Source organism: Capronia coronata (genome assembly GCF_000585585.1).
Source record: "Capronia coronata CBS 617.96 chromosome Unknown acBCG-supercont1.6, whole genome shotgun sequence".
In the NCBI taxonomy this organism is placed as follows: domain Eukaryota; kingdom Fungi; phylum Ascomycota; class Eurotiomycetes; order Chaetothyriales; family Herpotrichiellaceae; genus Capronia; species Capronia coronata.
In genome coordinates, this window is record NW_006912898.1 from 1,515,122 (window position 1) to 1,531,022 (window position 15,901).

Below are 15,901 nucleotides of genomic sequence, written 5' to 3' on the forward strand. Positions count from 1 at the left end.
AACTTCCCACTCGACCTTTCCAACGACTTCCAGCCTCCGTGAATCCGTGCAACCGATCAACACCAGCTGATAACAAAAGGCGATTGAATTGTGCCAATATGTCACAGGTGAAAAGCAGATGGGGACAAACGAGCGGCGACTCAAGCCAAGACGAACTTGAGCCAGATTCTGCCTAGCGTCATAAATGTGAGATCACGTGGAAGGAGTCTAGATTCAATGAAGTACGACGAGGCTGCATGCTGGGAGACGGCAGGAATGGAAAGAAAGTATTTGTGTGCTTTTGAACATATCATGCCATTCATTCTGTAGGTATGCCCCTCTGCAACGTCTTGCCCTGACCATAGTCTCACCCCCCTGTCAATCCTGCATGTTCCGTCTGTCACGGCACGATCACTCTTCCGACTTGCTTCTCTCAATCACGGCCGGAGCCCTAATCTCTCGTCCCTTGAGGTAGTCGAGTCCTTCACCGCCCTAAATCAGAAGTTAGCAAAGCCGCCCCGGGAGGATATCAAAGAGGGAACCCTACATAGCTGATGAGAGGAGAGATCTCAACTCCGGCACTGCTGCCCTCAGAAACCACAATCGCCCCAGCATTGCGTAGCCATCGAGCCCCTTGTTCCATGATATCTTGTTTGCTGGTGTCAGGATTGTCTTCTGCTGTGCCGAGAGCGTTCTTCAATGGTGAGAACTCTTCTTTCCGGTCCACTTCGAGACACGCAAACTTGTCCATGGGAAGAAAGGGGAAGACATCAAACACAAACTGCTCCAACTTGATACCGTTCGGCTTGTCGGGCTTGACAGTCTCCCCAGTCTCGGTGTCCATGTAGGGGATCTTCTTCTTAGCAACATGGTGGGGTAACTTATACGACCATTCCTCAATGCTTTCGAAGAACTTGAAAGAATAGTAGTGGTTGACAATGTTTGCCGCTCTGAACTTGAGACGGTCGGGACCGTCCTTGGCTTCGGCCATCTCCTGGTCAATCTCTGAGTACTCAACAACATCGGGCCTTCCATTCTTTTGCACAATCAGGCCGACGGGCTCGTTCGCTGCTCGCTTGGGCACTACCTTTGTGGCGATGTCGACTTCCTTCGCGGATGAGAAGCCAATGAAGACCGGGTCGGCAACTCTGGCCAGGCAGTTGTCCACACAATAGGCGTGAACGTGTTCAATGCCACGCTTGCGCATGTCGTCGCGAGCCCCAGACATCAACAGTGCCTGATAGATACCTCCATTGCCATCCGGCGCTACCGCGACCTTGTGTTTGCTCTCCATGAGGATTTTGCCCTCGTTCGAGATGCATGGAAGCACACCTTGCTCAAAGATGACCACGTTCTCTTTCGATAGTCCAAAGTAGTCGTGGTCTTTGAAGAATTTCTCCGTCGGAGCTCTAGTAGGACCACTGGTCATAACATACCACGGTACGACTGATTCATCCGATGTAGACGCATGGTGTTTGGCCAATTGTTGCACTTTCCAGATCCGTTCCGCTTGCAGCTGAAACAACGACTTCTTGCTGGGTAGGCCAATGTCGAAACAGCCCTTTGGATCCGAGCTTCCCAATCTGGTCCCTTGTCCGCCCGCCAGTAGCACCACGGCCACTTTGTTCTTCGCAATCAGGTCAAGCCCTGCTTTGTACCACTCATCTTGCTGTTCCTCCGAGGCGTCGAGAAGAGAGGCAGTGGCTGATTCGGGAAGAGGTTCGATAGAGGGTTGTTGGTCTGAGGGCTGCGGAGGATGGAGGGCTTTGTCCGCGAGAACGTTGACATGCTCTGGATCAAAGTTGGACAGTTGGTCGAAGAGGGCGGCTTTTCCGTCCGTGTCTAGTTCGTCGTAGAAGGCAAACACATGGCCTTGGTTGGCCTTTTCGTACTTCTCCCGGATTTCTTTCACCTCTTCTGCCCCAGGTTCTTGGATGGGAGCACCATGCTCTGGAGATGTGAGGTGGAGTTTCTCGAGCAGACTGTTTACCATGCTGGCAGCCATCTTGGAGGGTCTGTTTACACTGTTACTAGCGCCGCAGGCCGGCGGAAAGACTCAACTCTGGCGGGTGTCAGCGAAAAAGAGGCCTTCGACACCGGTTGCACGACCCATAGAAGGGAGGAACAGATGTTGACAGCCTGTACAGAAAGATATTGGTGGCTTCGGCTGGGTTTGCAAGGGGGCCTAAGCGCGGTGAGACAGAATCACCTGAAACTGAGCATCGCCGAAAAGCACTGGCCGCAGCCTCGTGGTGACGTAGCCAGCCTGACAGTGGTAGGTGTGACATACCCAGGTATTGGTCCTCAGTACGACGGAGCAAAACAAGACACATTCCATTCTACAACACGACCTGTTCTCAAACATTGCTACATGGGGAAATGCTATACTGGTTCATCATGCTGCGTTCAGGCTCGTGTTGTACAGTCTACAGGTACAATGGTACATTCTTCCCTCATCTGTCTCTCTCCCTCCGTGGATCAGGGCGGTACCCTCCTCTCCGTCCGTCTCTATCCCTGTCCCCGGCCCTTTCGCGAGCTCGTCCGTCATATCTATCTCTTTGCCTGTCGTGATAATCGTCACGGGATCTCCTTTCTTTTCCACGATGACCATGCTCTGCATCACGCTTGTCATACCGCGGACTTCGACTTCGACTTCGACTTCGACTTCTTGAAGTTCGATGGTCTTGCTCTGGCTGAGCATCTCTGTTCCGCCGGATCTCGTTTTTGTCAAAGACCATTCTGTAGTCCCCCTTGTCATAGTCCCGGCCATCGTCTTCCCGGTAGTGCCGCCTCTTTTCGAGACTCGCAATGCCGCCGAATCCCCCGGCTTGTCTCGCACGTTTGGAATTGGTTGAATTTCTCCAGGTATCAGAAAGCTTGGAGACGCTCTGTGAAAAGTCCACGTGGATGCGATGGTCGTCGATCAGAACACCCTGCATCTTGAAGTAGGCTTGCTCGCAATCCTTCTGGTTTTCAAACTCGATGAACGCATATTGAAGACTGTCTCCTGTCCGTTTGTCTTTGATCACTTCACACGACAGAATCTTCCCAAATCGGCTGAAGATCAATTCTAAATCCTCATCGGTGGTGACGGGATTCAGTTTGCAGACGAACAGGACATTTTCGGGTGGCTTGACTTCTGCAAATGGAAGGTCACCGACCATTTCAAGAGTCAGAGCCTGTGCGCGCGCTTCCCGTTCTCGGCGCAATTTCTCCATGGCAGCCTCATCCACTTCTTCGTCCAATTCCTCATCATCGGCAATCATGACCGTGGCCAGTTGGGCCTTCGTAGGTGCAGGACTCGAGTCTGGTACTGTAAGCCCCGGGGGATCATCAAAAGGGTCTTCTAAGATGACTGTATGTCGAATACGAATGTCTTTGAGTGGCCTCCCATTCGCATCTGTGAACGCCTCGTTGATCTTCTGGAGGGTATCGAAACCTTCCACCACCATACCAAAAGGAGCAGCCTTTCCATCAAGATAGTCAATGTTGTCGCCTAGTGTTATAATGAATTGACTGCCCGCGAGTCGCTGATCAGCATCGTTGGGTGAAGGCACAGTGGCCATACTGACCGTCCCCTGCTGCGTATGTTTTAGCTTTGGATCAATGTCTGCCACAAAGCTCTTCTTTGAGGGGCCGGATATGAGGCCCCAGATCGAGCTTCCGCCATCACTTTCGGGTGAGTCTGGTCCGAGAGGGTCTCCAGTCTGGCAAGAGAAACCCTTCTGAACACTATGGAATGGTGAAAAGTTGTAGTACTTGACTTTGCACAGTTTCAGAAAACTAGGACTCGGATTAGCAACGAGTCATCCCAGAGTTGATGCCGCATACTTCTCACAGCATTTGGGTGAATTATCGACTAGAAGATCGATTACAATCTCGCCCAAAGAAGTCTCCAGTAGAACACTCATGGTTGATGCCCAGGAAGAAGGGGACTATGTCCCTGTGAATATCGACTCTCCTCCCTCCGTCCCTCAAGAGTGGGGGATTCAATCTCGATGATTTCTCGACAATACCGTCTTTGATATTGCTTTCTCGACCACAACCAACACCTGGAAGACAGATCGAGCACACAGTATTATATGAAGGCGACGGCGCGTCGAAGGATCGAAGGCTTTCAAATGACCAGCAGCAGATCGTCATTCATGCTCCAAAGTGCCAAGGATGCCAAGGGATAATCACATGACTTTAAACTAGTCTCATTCTGGTCTAGAACCATCTTCCCTGTCCTTCTTCGCCTTGATGCCTGAACGTCTGTCTGGACCTACACAGTATGTATACAGTATACAGCATATGGTGTACTTTGCACGTCAGCGTCGACTACCTATTCTCATGTAAAGCCTCCAGTAATGATTGGCCCTTCGCGGAGATACGGTTGAGATCCTCTTGTCGAGGTCACTCCATACAAGGTCACCCCTCTTGCCGGCCATTTCCTGTCCCCTGCGAATGCCGGACCTCGTTTCATTCACATGCCTCTCGATCGATCGGTCGAGTGTGCTATGCAAGTGACCCCCCAGGGCCATGAACGCCCCTTCGCGTCCTACCTTTTGCCCTTCGTCAGGGACACCCACTGGTCTGATGCCGTGAGCCTCAATAGGCAGGGTGTGGTTGTGGCCTTCTTTTGTGTAACAAGCTGAAGCTCGAGGCACAGCGGTTGTATTTGCCCAGCGTACAGTCTAGCGAAAATGCCCTCAGCATCGACCACTGAATGGCGCAACTGTTCAAGCACGGTGCTGCAGTCTCCTTGTTGAGCATGGCGTTACAATCGCATGCAAAATCTTAGCCCCAATCGACATGGTCAGCAACTGGATATGCAACCATCCACGCCGTTGCTCACTTACACAGAAATCCCCCGATTATGTCACGAACCGTCTTCTTTCTCGGCTTCCACCCGCTTCGATGACAGGTCCAGCAATCTAGCCCTAGTTGGTCTATCAACCTCCTTTTTACTACACCTGAAGCTCCCCGGTCATCTGCCGGACGCTTGCAGAAGACCTGCGATCAGATATGGGCTGATTTTGAACTGAAGCGCGGTGTTTTGGTGCACGTGGGACTGCAAATATCCTTCGAAGTCCCCCGATCACGCCAGGGCGGTTTCCTCGATTCGCTGTCTATGTCAATCTGCTTTTCTCCTCGTTGTCCGCCTCTGCCAATGGATTCCGTCCCGGGCAAATTATTCCTTTCTTCATCATGTACAGGCGAGGAATAGTGGACCTGTGCTTCCAATCTGCCTCATGCTGTGCAGTACGGCCGCATCGAAAGGAGGGATTTACCTGGTGGCATTCATCGCGAGGTGGCCACAGTAGCTGCCCTGCTGGGGCTTTTTCTCTAGGTCTATTACGCCTCTGTGCGACCAGCCTGCACTCAAAACTCATCCTCTGATTTGTCAAAATATTTGGGAGGCAGACTTGTGATGAGCGAGGTCCATCTTTTGACATCTCTGTGTGACCAGAGTCCCATGCAATGTTCCGCAGCCATTCTGCAGATGATGTTCAGGGGCTAACCTTGCAGACCGAACTCGCGCCAACTGAGACCATCCCAAACCACTGACAAGCTTGACTCATGCTGTCTGTCATGTGCATCAATCAGATTGTGAGCCTCTGGCATGGAATTTTCCGCAAGTCGTTGCATTGGTTCCACCATCCAAGAGAAAGCCGTTTCTACAACGGCTTGCTAACAGTTGACTCAGCACATAGCCTTCCACGGACGATCCAGCGTTCCCATGCTTTTGCGGAGGGAGAGCGCCCAAGAACCACGTGGACCCCACTGCATCTCGCTTGCCCATAAAGCATAGGAACTCTCCATGATTTTAGCCAGGATTTGGAAGCCTTGCGATCAAGGCTCACTTCTGATGTGCGCGGCTGCTTATTGAACGGTCATGGTCAGTCGGAAGTTTGCTCGAGCACGGGTGCTGCGTCTCCCACGCCCTCAACAATAATCTCCCACCAATCACTGGGTGCAGCAAGCAGGTTGGTAGCAAACAGCACCCGTCCTTTTCCACACTTGGGCTGAGACGAGCGTTACCCTCAGTGGACGACCTTCTCCGCATCATCTTCTCAAGTTGCCAGTCGAACTGGCCGGCATGTTCTCACCTACAGATGCGTCCCAAATAGAGGTTGCAAGACCTGTCTTGTTTCCCCACACGGAACCTGTCGACGCTACGTTCTATGCCCCATGCAACATGCGTCTGATGCTCAAGTACGATTCGCAGGTTGGTGCTGGAAGTACTCTGAGCATATCATTGGCTGAAGCGAGGAACATTCGTTTCACAGCTGATACTGTGGGCACCATATGATCCTTACGACGACTGGTCAGTCCCTTCCTTCGCCTACTAAATCAGGTTGTTGTTGTGGACCAGGTATCGTCGTCACACGACGGAAACCTGCAGCAAGCCCGTTACAAAGAAATCTTACGACCAGGTTTCAAGGACAACTCCACCAGCATGACTTGCTGTGGGCTTGGGTTTGGAGGCAAGAAGAGCCTTGGACGTCTAACACGGCTTGTGATATGACATATTTCATGAATCTGATCTGGCTGGTGGGGATAGCGCATCCATCTCCTATCATCTCCTGCAATTGGTCTGCATGCGTGGAAATGCTGGCATTTGCTGGGATGTGGCGTTCCTGCTTCTATATTCTCCGTCAAATGGTATAGCTTGGGTCCATATCCCTGATCGATCAAGGCATTCGAACTCTCTTCTCATTGCTCAAAAAGCTTGGGCTTGGATTCTGGTCGTAGGTGACCCGTGAAGAGCAAGGACACAGTTTGAAAGCCCAACATAACGTGGTGAACGCATTGCTGACAGACGAGCTTGGTGTCCACTATGGTTCCAGAGACCCTCCTGTTCTTCCATGTCGCATGACTAACCTAATCCTAGATCACCACCTCGCGGCTCTACAATCCTGACATTGAGTTCTTTAGACGCAATGATCGTGGCTTTGGTATGCCCTTGACTCAGCATCAACACCAAGACCAGTATGAGACTGGGAGCCACCTCAGCAGTCGTACCACGCCGTCTTCAGAGTCCGAACAAAGAGCGACCAGTGGATCAAGAAAGCGTGTTCCAGTTGCCGTATGGTCCAAGCTGCCTTTGGTTACGCCCCGTCCATGATCTATGCTGACTACATGAAGTGCGAAAGATGTCGAAAACGGAAGATCAAATGCAGTGGCAACGAAGGGAATAATCAAAGTTGCGCGAATTGTATCAATGCTGGCCATGAGGAAACTTGTCGATTTCTTCGGGTGGGTTTAGGACTGAAGCTAAAGAGGAAACAGCATTGACTTTGCTCAGGTTTCCTCTATAGAACCGGCGGCCTTCAGCTTTCGAAGTTGGCAGGGGCCTCCTCGCTACTCACCGTATTCACTTCCCACTCACCATCGGCTGAATTACGTTTCAGTCCCGTCTAGATACAGTCCACCGACTTCTCTGCAATATCCAACTGTACCGACGAATGTCGACTACGGCGGTTATTCCAATCCGAGCCCGAGTGTTGACTGGACGAGAACACCATATGTTGCATCTTACTCACCATATCCCGAGGACGAAGAGAACAGTCCCTACTCCTCACAAGTACACCCGCCTCCATACATCCTCCCCAATACAGATCCAATGTCCACCACCAATGCCTATTATATGCACGCTCAGGGAGTGCGACCACATCATGGATCACTATGGCCTGAACCCCAGCATTGCATGCCCCCAGCAAACCCCCAGCTCCCCAGCTCTGCCTATACAACAGCTGCACAGGCTCCCCAGCCCGTTCAGACAATGATGATTGCTGGGCACCCACCGTCTGATCGCATCCTGCCCACGCCTATTTCAGCTCGAGGCATGGTTTCCACATCTGCCACTCACATGGACAATACTCCGGTCAGCAGCTCCAGTCAACAGGATTCGACGTACTGGACCGGCGAGAACACCACTCCAACCCACCAGTCCTCGACGCATGTAGACACAGGCGCGACTCAAGAAGGGCCCAGTGAGAGAACAACCAACTCCTACCGAATCCAAGACATGCCGTACGCTCAGATGGGGTTGAACGAAGCTTTGGCTCCCACTTCCCTTTCTCACAGTCTTGCCGTTCCGGTCAACGATGCACCGGCCTCGGCCATAGCACATACGCCGGAAGACTCCCATATTCCCAATACCAGTTCCAGGCCACTCTCTCATGAAAGCCTCAAGGCGACGCCTGAAAGTACCTCCGGCACGTACAGTTACACAGATCCGATGGTTGGACGCAGCTCTCAGCTGAGGAGTGCTTCAGGTCAATTGTCGAGTGGATCCTTGTATTGTCGCACACAGGCCATGGTTGCACGAAGAGAGCCAGCGCCGGACGATTGCAGTCCGGATTGTTCAAGTTGCCAGACCGATTCGACGCGAACATCGGTCATATCTATTGGCAATACGTCGTCTAGATATTGATACTGCCAGGTTGGCAGCAATCTCAGGCTGTGCCATCGGACTTACCGGATCGTTCTAGTGCATGTTCCGTCATCGCTATATGTGTCGGTCTTCTCAATTTACACTCGCTATGTCTTCCAACACCAGCAGCATTCCACCATTCATGTCGTCAAGGCCAGCCATCTGCTTGAAGCCAAGGGGCACGGGCAGAATCGTAAGGATGATGGTAAACTCGGGTCAATTTTCCTTTTCGGGTTTCGCTGGGATGGCGAGAAACTAATCGTTGTCGTCTTAATATTTCTCTCCCGGTCGTTGTTACTTACGGGATGCTGGTAGACGAAAAGTTGACCAGGCTGGGGAGGGGCGGATCGGATATCTGTCTCATCATCAGGCGGCATTTCTCGATCGCACACCAGGCGGGCAAAAGCATCCATTGTTTCAACGAATCTTTCTCGGGTGTAGGATCTGTTGTGTCTTTGATATGTCGACCATCTGTCCTGCGTTGCGACTGTACTATTCATCTAGTCCTACACCGGAGGGCCTGATCTGAGGGGAAAGGCTCTTCGATTCTGAATCCACGGGAGAGAAAAGGCATTCATAACACGGGAGTCGTTGCCAATGGGGTAGAGGATATGCCGTGGCAGACGTGCGAGGATAAGAATGGTCTGTAGAGTTAGTCGAAATGGGATACCAATCTACTCCCCTTCGGATATATTCGCAAAGGTTGGCGTCGACAACACCTCGATCGATCGCAACCATAGCTAAGCACAAGCACGCGCTGTATACCGTGGCATACCATGCAGCGATTCGGAAAACTGTGGCAAGCACAGACAGAGGAGGCGGCGGTGGGCTCGGGATTTCTGTTCGGTTCGGCCTTTTCACATTCAGTATCAAGTCAATGTAATGCACTTAGGCTTCAGACGCCAGGGCCCGGTCTGTATTTAGTATTCAGGATTTCAGAGCAGAATCAAAAACCATTTGTGCCCATTGAAGATATCGACGCTAATCGATGATTTGTTTTGGCTGATTGTTCCTAGACCTAGGGGGAAACAAGAGCCGATTTCATTCCCCATTTTGGCCTCGCCTTGCTTGCAACACCATCACAACCCGGCTTGCAGCAATATGCAACAGAGTCCAGACGAGAGAGGACAGCAGAAAATTCCCCGATTCTCGCCCGTGCCATTCTCATTCCTCTTCCCTTGCTCTGACTCAATCCATTGACCGTCAGCATCAGCATCAACATCAGCATCACCACCACCACGACAGCCCACCGCACTCCACCGCTAAGCACCCATGTCCCCGCGGCATGACCACCACCACCACTACCACAGAACAACAAGACAACGACCACCACTGACGTAAACACGATGACAGCGACAACGGCAGTGGCAGCGGCAGAGGCAGCAGTGATGGCGGAAGCGACTGCGACCGCGCCTGCGTCAGCGTCACATTTATTTCTTCTTGTCCTTGGAGGCACCCTTCGTCTTGGCGGTACCGCGGAACTCCTTCTGTCTGTTCTTGCGCTGTTTGCGCTGCTGTCTGCTGGCCTTTTCGATCTTGGGGGCATGGCCGACACGCACGAGTCGGTAGTAGGGCTCAAACTTCTTCATGGCCTCGACGCTGTCGTAGATCAGGGCGAAGCCGGTCGATTTTCCACCACCGTATTGCGTCCGCATGCCGAAGACGTTGATCTGGTCCTTGTTCGACTTGTACACTTCGGCGAGCTTGGCGCGGAGGTCATCCTTGGACACGTTCGGTCGGTTGGGGTGGAGGACATCGCTATAGCAGACAGACACACATAACAAGTCAGTCACACGTCTTGGACCTCGAAACCTCACACAGCACAATACTTCGCAACCATCAAAACAAAGCGTCTTCTTGTAGGTGCATGCATTCTGCAAGCAGCACCGTTTCGCTCTTTTTCCTGACAGCAACAGAGTTTTCGGGGACGGGGGATGCTTACACGACCATCTGCTTGCGCGAAAGCAGTCGGTTGGTGATGAACTTGCGGGTTCGGATAGTGACGGGAGTATCGGCCATGGTTGCGAAGTCTGTTGGAGGGCTTTCTCGAACTTCGCAATCGATGCAACGGAATCTGATTGACCGTCGAAGCTGGTCGGGTTTTGAGGCGATTGTCGACAAGATTCGGTTGCGGTGGCCCTGCAAGTTGGAGGTGAGATGCAGTTCGAGTTCGTCGCCAGTGCAAAAAAGTGCGGGCTTGGCATCTCGAAATCTTGGCGCCACTCAAGTTCATGTTCAAGTTTCAGGCGGCGGCAGCACTAGTCCTGTTTGGGACGATGCAGGTTTGTCGCCTTCAAGTTCGACGACGTTCAATTATGCTTCAACACAACCTCACCACTATAAACTAATACCACTGCCACTATACGACGTGGATCAGAGCTATATCTGTGGGTGACACCGTACTTATCAATCTCCAATGGTCCAGCGCAGACCCTATTTGGGATGTTCAAGCACCTCAGCCTGCATTGGGAGTGAGCATCCAACTTCTAGTCCAGTACCAGCTCGCTCGTAGCTGAGCATTTGTTGCTTCAATTCTTGCCTACCTTATAATCATGGACATCGCCCGAGCAGGGGTTGAGCCTGCAGTGGTGAAGTTCTACCGTCAGTACATGCAACAGATCAACGATGTGACATATCCGCCGGGCCATCTGCTCGTGAAGCAGGACGTGCAGGACTGCCTGTACAAGTACTTCTTCGACGTATCACAGAACAAGTACCTCCCTCCTGCAAGATACCAGACGAGGATCCTGAAACGGATCATCCAAGAGATCGAGAAGTCATGTCGAGATCCCGATCAAGATGTAGGCTTTTCTTCCCCGAGGTTTCCTTTTCCGTTCTGCCACATCATGCCAGACCTCGAAAGTTTTCTTTCCCTTTCTGTCTCGTTTCAGTCAAAGCCATCCTATGTTACAAAGTACAAGCAAATACCAACTGTTGGTACCATCTTGGATCCCTTGCTCCATCCCTATGAAGAAATGGAAAACTAACGTCCCAACGCACTCCCTAAACAGCAAGTATCCGACCAATTGATGGAACACATGGGCTACCTGTCTACGATACTCCCTCCGCCCGAATCAGACGACGAAGCTCAACAGAAGCACGTCCACTCGTATTTCCCGCCTCTCCCGCTCGACGAGCCAGGCGTGCAGCCGATCCTGATCGACGAAGCAAGAAACTTGCTCTCCCGCGGCACCAACGTCGGCCTGCGCACGTGGGAAGCCGCCCTCCACCTGGCGTGGTATCTCATATTACAGCGCCCAGAGGTGGTCAAGGACAAGACGGTCCTAGAACTCGGCGCGGGAACGGGATTCCTGTCGCTCCTCTGTGCGGGTCACTTGGGAGCCGCTCACGTGGTGGCGACCGATGGATTGGCGCACGTGTGTGACGCCCTGCAGGACAATGTCGATTTGAACCGTGAGAACAATGCTCTGCTCGGCCACGAGCCGCCTGAAGTGCGGCAGCTGGACTGGACAGATCGACCGGAGATCGAACGCCTACTCAACTCGGCCGGACGGCCCTATGACTTGGTCGTTGGTGCTGATATCACGTATCACCCGGACATCCTGCGCCCGTTGGCCGAGCTGCTGGGGTTGTTGAAGGACCGTTTTCCTGACATTGTCATTCTCATTTCGGCGGCGATCCGGAGCGACACGTACGCGCAGTTTACATCGATATGTCAGCACCAGGTGGGGTTCAGAGTCGTGGAACAGCAATGCAAGATCCCCGAGGGACTGCAATATTCGGGCTTCTTCCATTCTGTGGCTACAGAGCTGAAAATCGTGTCTTTGGAGCGATAATGACGTTGCCGGCTATAGCTGTTGGTAAGAACGAATGTCACGTTGGTTTGACTAGATTCACCCATCAGATGCTTCATCATGTATCTATGAGTTGGCTTCTATCCCTAACAAAGACTATCTCGTATGCTTCTGTATCAGTACATACAAGAGGAATGTACGAAAGAGAAGAAGAGGATCTCGCTTTGAACGGGCCTTGTTATTACCAATAGATTTAGAGCTAGCTATATGAAAGCTGCGAATATATATTAAAAAAAAAGAGCTTATAGGGGGTATCATCCAATCGTATCTGCAGAAAAAACTGTACAGATAAAGTGACAGCACGGAAACATGATGTTGACCTAGGTAGACAATTGCTTGTGAACTCGTCACTGCTACCGCTGGCCGCCGTCATGGGAGGGTTGAAGCAGCTTTCCGAAACAGAAGCGGAAAGTCAAGAAACCCCGACCAGCCAGAGATCCAGAGACGACTTCAATATTCGAAAACGACTCATCTGTTGTCTTGTTCTGCTAGAATCTCCTTCAGCCCCTCTGCATCCACCATTGTAACTTGCACACCAGTTGCAGTAGGATTTCGAATTGGCCGGAACCCTGGTATCGCGCCTTTCTGATTTATACCAGGCGTCCTCCCACCCGGCAACTCGAAAGGCGACAGTGGATGAGCCTCAATTGAGGGAGAAGAAGGCGATGGAAAAGCTGGGTCGGCGGGGGTCGACGGTCTGAGCTCTTCGCTTGACTTCATAGGCGCGATGCCCCATTTACCCCTGACCCAGCTGCCAACAAGGCGACCAAACCCTCCAGGAGATGCTTGACGTTGTTGCGTTGTAGATGTCGAAGTTGGGGACGGTAGTCTTGCAAGGCCACTCAAGACTTCGACGCTGACACTAGTATTTCTGTCCGCTAGCTGAGGTCTGTGGGCAGTTTGGTCAGTCCAGGTGGAAGAAGCATTGGCGCCGAAGAATCTCGTCGAACTCAAAGCGGTGTATTCGGTCACTGTGGTCAGAGGGGCAGCAGAAAACGTTCGAGTGGCAGAAGGAGACATTGCAAAGTACGCCTTGTTGCCTTTCAATAAGCTCGCCGAATGTGATCTCGACGTCGTCGGTCGCTTCGCGAGGTGTATGTCCATGCCGGATATAGAGACTAGGGAGTCATGGGACCCTGCCCGGCGCAAGCGTGGCTGTATAGCCATCTCAGGCATATCGTCGAAGGCATAAATGGAGCTGGGCGTCGAGGTACTATCTGTCTGCGTCCGATGCTTCGAATTGTGTGCAGGATCCGTCTCAGCCAGCGGAAGTGAGGCAACACGTGGAGTGTTTCCTGAATGATCCGTCATCGCTACAGGCAGAGCCCGGTCTGGCGGTTCCGGGTCAGGAACCAGAATTTGTGAAGGTTTGGGTGTTAGATCATGAGGATCTGACTCCATGGTTTCGAGCTCATCAGGGACCGAACGAGGCTCCTCTTCTAGAGGAGGATCTTGCAGGTCCAGGTCTCCAGGGTGGTCATATCGATCCATTTCCTCTTCGTCATGTTGGTCCGTTAATGCTCCTTCATTTTCCACTTCCGGACAACTCATTAAGAATGTGGGCTCGGAAAAGCCAGCGGCAGACTCTGGACTTGTTGGTCTAGAAGACTCTTCCCCTGCTTCAAGCCTGTCAAAGATGGAGCTGCTTTGCTCGAAGTACGATTGTGGCGAGCTCGGGAAACTGGACACCAGCGACGAGGTTGTCGCGGCCGATTGTAGAGACCAACGAGTACGCCTGGTTTGAGGGTGGTTAAGAGCGATGGGGAGGATCGGACTGGATACCACACGTTGAGGTTGCGACAGTGGTGTAGTGGGAGTTGATGATTCGGGGGTCGCTGGAAGCATACCGGGTCCCATGACTGCTCGTCTCCGTATCGACTTGCGTATCGTAGGGTTTCGATCCTTCTTCCCAGTGACCTTGGCGTGGTAATGGTGATGGACGTGGACTTCCTGTTGGACTTGTCTCGGGGATGCTTCGGACCGGTCAAGCTGCTCGCTCAATGGTCGTGATCTGTATCCCTCTTCCTGGGAGTGGTCAAACTCGACCGGTTGGTGCTCAAGGATTTGCGCCCTGAGATTCTGCACCTCGTCGTTGGAGGCTTGAAGTAATTCGCGGAGTTCTGCAATACCGGCTTGAAGGGTAGCGTTGTCATGAAGAATGTCGCGGACGAAGTGACTGACAACGTTGGTGCGCGAAACACCTCCTTTGAGACCTTGTAAAGCTGCAGCTCCTTTGAGTCTGCCTTCCGCACCACCTAACTCTCGTTCAAGAACCCGTTCACGTTCCAGTCTCGCAACAAGCTCTTCATATCGGTCCTTCTCCTGCCTAGCTTCCCATTCGATCTTCTGAATGTCGGACTCCAGTTGTCGGACTCTGAGTTCGCTCTCTTTCCACCTTCGGATAGTGTTGCGAGTTTCCTTCTCCGAGTCGTCCGCCCTCTGCAGTAGTGTTGAGCGATCCTTCTCCATCTCCAGTAGTTTGAGCTCCAATTCCTCGGCGCGTCTGGTGAGGCCATTGAGCCTTCTGATTTCGGACTCGCTGTCTCTGAGCAATGCCTCCAAACTCTTGACATGGTTGTCGCTCTCCTTCAGCGACGTGTTGGCGACGTCTAGCTGGGTGCGCAGCTCGTGATTCTCTCCTGCAATCCTCTTGTTGGTCGTTTGTAGAGTTGTCCTCTCCTTCTCCAGTTCATTGATGTAGGCTGTAAGGCGCTCATGCTCGAGCTGCGACTCTGTGACATAGGACTCATGACGGGTGAGGAGGGCCTGGAGAGCGAAGGTTAGCCCGCTGCTTGACTGCTGCTTCTTCTCCAGCTCAGCACTGGAGAGCGCCGTGTGTAGCATCATAACCGTATCATTGCAAGGTTTCTGGAATGCAGGGGACGGTGAGGCATGGAGAAGGCAGCTGCACACAAGTTTGAGAACATAGGCATTTGTAAAGGTTCTTTTTCCGACGCCTTGCACCGCACCGTCCTCATGCAAATTGCAGAGACCCAAGCGCAAGACCGGATGTGCAGCGGCGGGGAGATGAAATCTGCACGAATGGCACAGCAGTGCCCATGGAAGAAGGCGCACGTACCTGACCAAGTCGGGCGGCGGTCTCCAGGTCTCTCTCGATCCCACCCAGAAGTGTGTTGTTGTGCTCCAAGTAGATGCATTTTGATCTGCCACAGCAACATTGCAATTTCAGGTCGCCGGCTGCCGTGTGGCTGTCATTGGTCCAACTCGAGATGGTGTCCACGTCGTGCGGAATGCGGTCAGGGCGCGGGTCAAAGCTGGACGGAGCGGGGATCTCATTGTTTGTGTCGCAGAAAGCTCTGAAGCGGTCGGAGGTCGTGTTGAAGGGTGCGGCCATGTTGTGGACATCTCGGAGGGAAGAGGTGTCCAAGTCAACTAGCAGGAAGAAGAGTGGTTGATGAGGAAGTGGGAGAAAGAGAGGTTGAGGGTCGCGTGTGTTCCCTTGGAGAGGATGCGTTGTTGATGGCGAGATGGAGACCGAATTCGTCCCGCCAAGGTCTCATCAATAATTACTATCATCTCCATCAATTGGTCCAGCCTCGTCGGCATCAGAGGTCGCCCAATCGGTCACTTACTGGTGCTGAGCAAACGATATCCAACGCTCTGGTCGTACTGTGCTGTACAGTGAACAGTGTCACATCGCTGGTCGCCGATCCAAGCTGTTGGC

The 15,901-nt window shown here is 52.4% G+C and overlaps 6 protein-coding genes across 6 annotated transcripts; 2 read left to right on the forward strand and 4 right to left on the reverse strand.

The window, feature by feature from the left end:
• Positions 1-390: 390 nt before the first annotated feature.
• A1O1_07217 (UDP-N-acetylglucosamine pyrophosphorylase) lies at positions 391-1,984 on the reverse strand (the record flags this gene model as incomplete). Its single annotated transcript, XM_007728090.1, has 2 exons — positions 391-471; positions 527-1,984. The coding sequence occupies 2 exons, from the start codon at positions 1,982-1,984 to the stop codon at positions 391-393; spliced, it is 1,539 nt and encodes a 512-aa protein (XP_007726280.1).
• A 448-nt stretch (positions 1,985-2,432) lies between these two features.
• A1O1_07218 (peptidylprolyl isomerase) lies at positions 2,433-3,890 on the reverse strand (the record flags this gene model as incomplete). Its single annotated transcript, XM_007728091.1, has 2 exons — positions 2,433-3,762; positions 3,811-3,890. The coding sequence occupies 2 exons, from the start codon at positions 3,888-3,890 to the stop codon at positions 2,433-2,435; spliced, it is 1,410 nt and encodes a 469-aa protein (XP_007726281.1).
• A 3,698-nt stretch (positions 3,891-7,588) lies between these two features.
• A1O1_07219 (uncharacterized protein) lies at positions 7,589-8,401 on the forward strand (the record flags this gene model as incomplete). The annotated part of the gene is made up of 1 exon (XM_007728092.1): positions 7,589-8,401. The coding sequence occupies one exon, from the start codon at positions 7,589-7,591 to the stop codon at positions 8,399-8,401; it is 813 nt and encodes a 270-aa protein (XP_007726282.1).
• A 1,430-nt stretch (positions 8,402-9,831) lies between these two features.
• A1O1_07220 (small subunit ribosomal protein S24e) lies at positions 9,832-10,420 on the reverse strand (the record flags this gene model as incomplete). The annotated part of the gene is made up of 2 exons (XM_007728093.1): positions 9,832-10,159; positions 10,344-10,420. The coding sequence occupies 2 exons, from the start codon at positions 10,418-10,420 to the stop codon at positions 9,832-9,834; spliced, it is 405 nt and encodes a 134-aa protein (XP_007726283.1).
• A 533-nt stretch (positions 10,421-10,953) lies between these two features.
• A1O1_07221 (uncharacterized protein) lies at positions 10,954-12,198 on the forward strand (the record flags this gene model as incomplete). Its single annotated transcript, XM_007728094.1, has 2 exons — positions 10,954-11,202; positions 11,413-12,198. 2 exons carry the CDS (start codon positions 10,954-10,956, stop codon positions 12,196-12,198), a joined length of 1,035 nt encoding a protein of 344 aa, XP_007726284.1.
• Positions 12,199-12,684: 486 nt separating this feature from the next.
• Positions 12,685-15,571, reverse strand: A1O1_07222 (uncharacterized protein; the record flags this gene model as incomplete). Its single annotated transcript, XM_007728095.1, has 2 exons — positions 12,685-14,982; positions 15,296-15,571. 2 exons carry the CDS (start codon positions 15,569-15,571, stop codon positions 12,685-12,687), a joined length of 2,574 nt encoding a protein of 857 aa, XP_007726285.1.
• Positions 15,572-15,901: the final 330 nt, after the last annotated feature.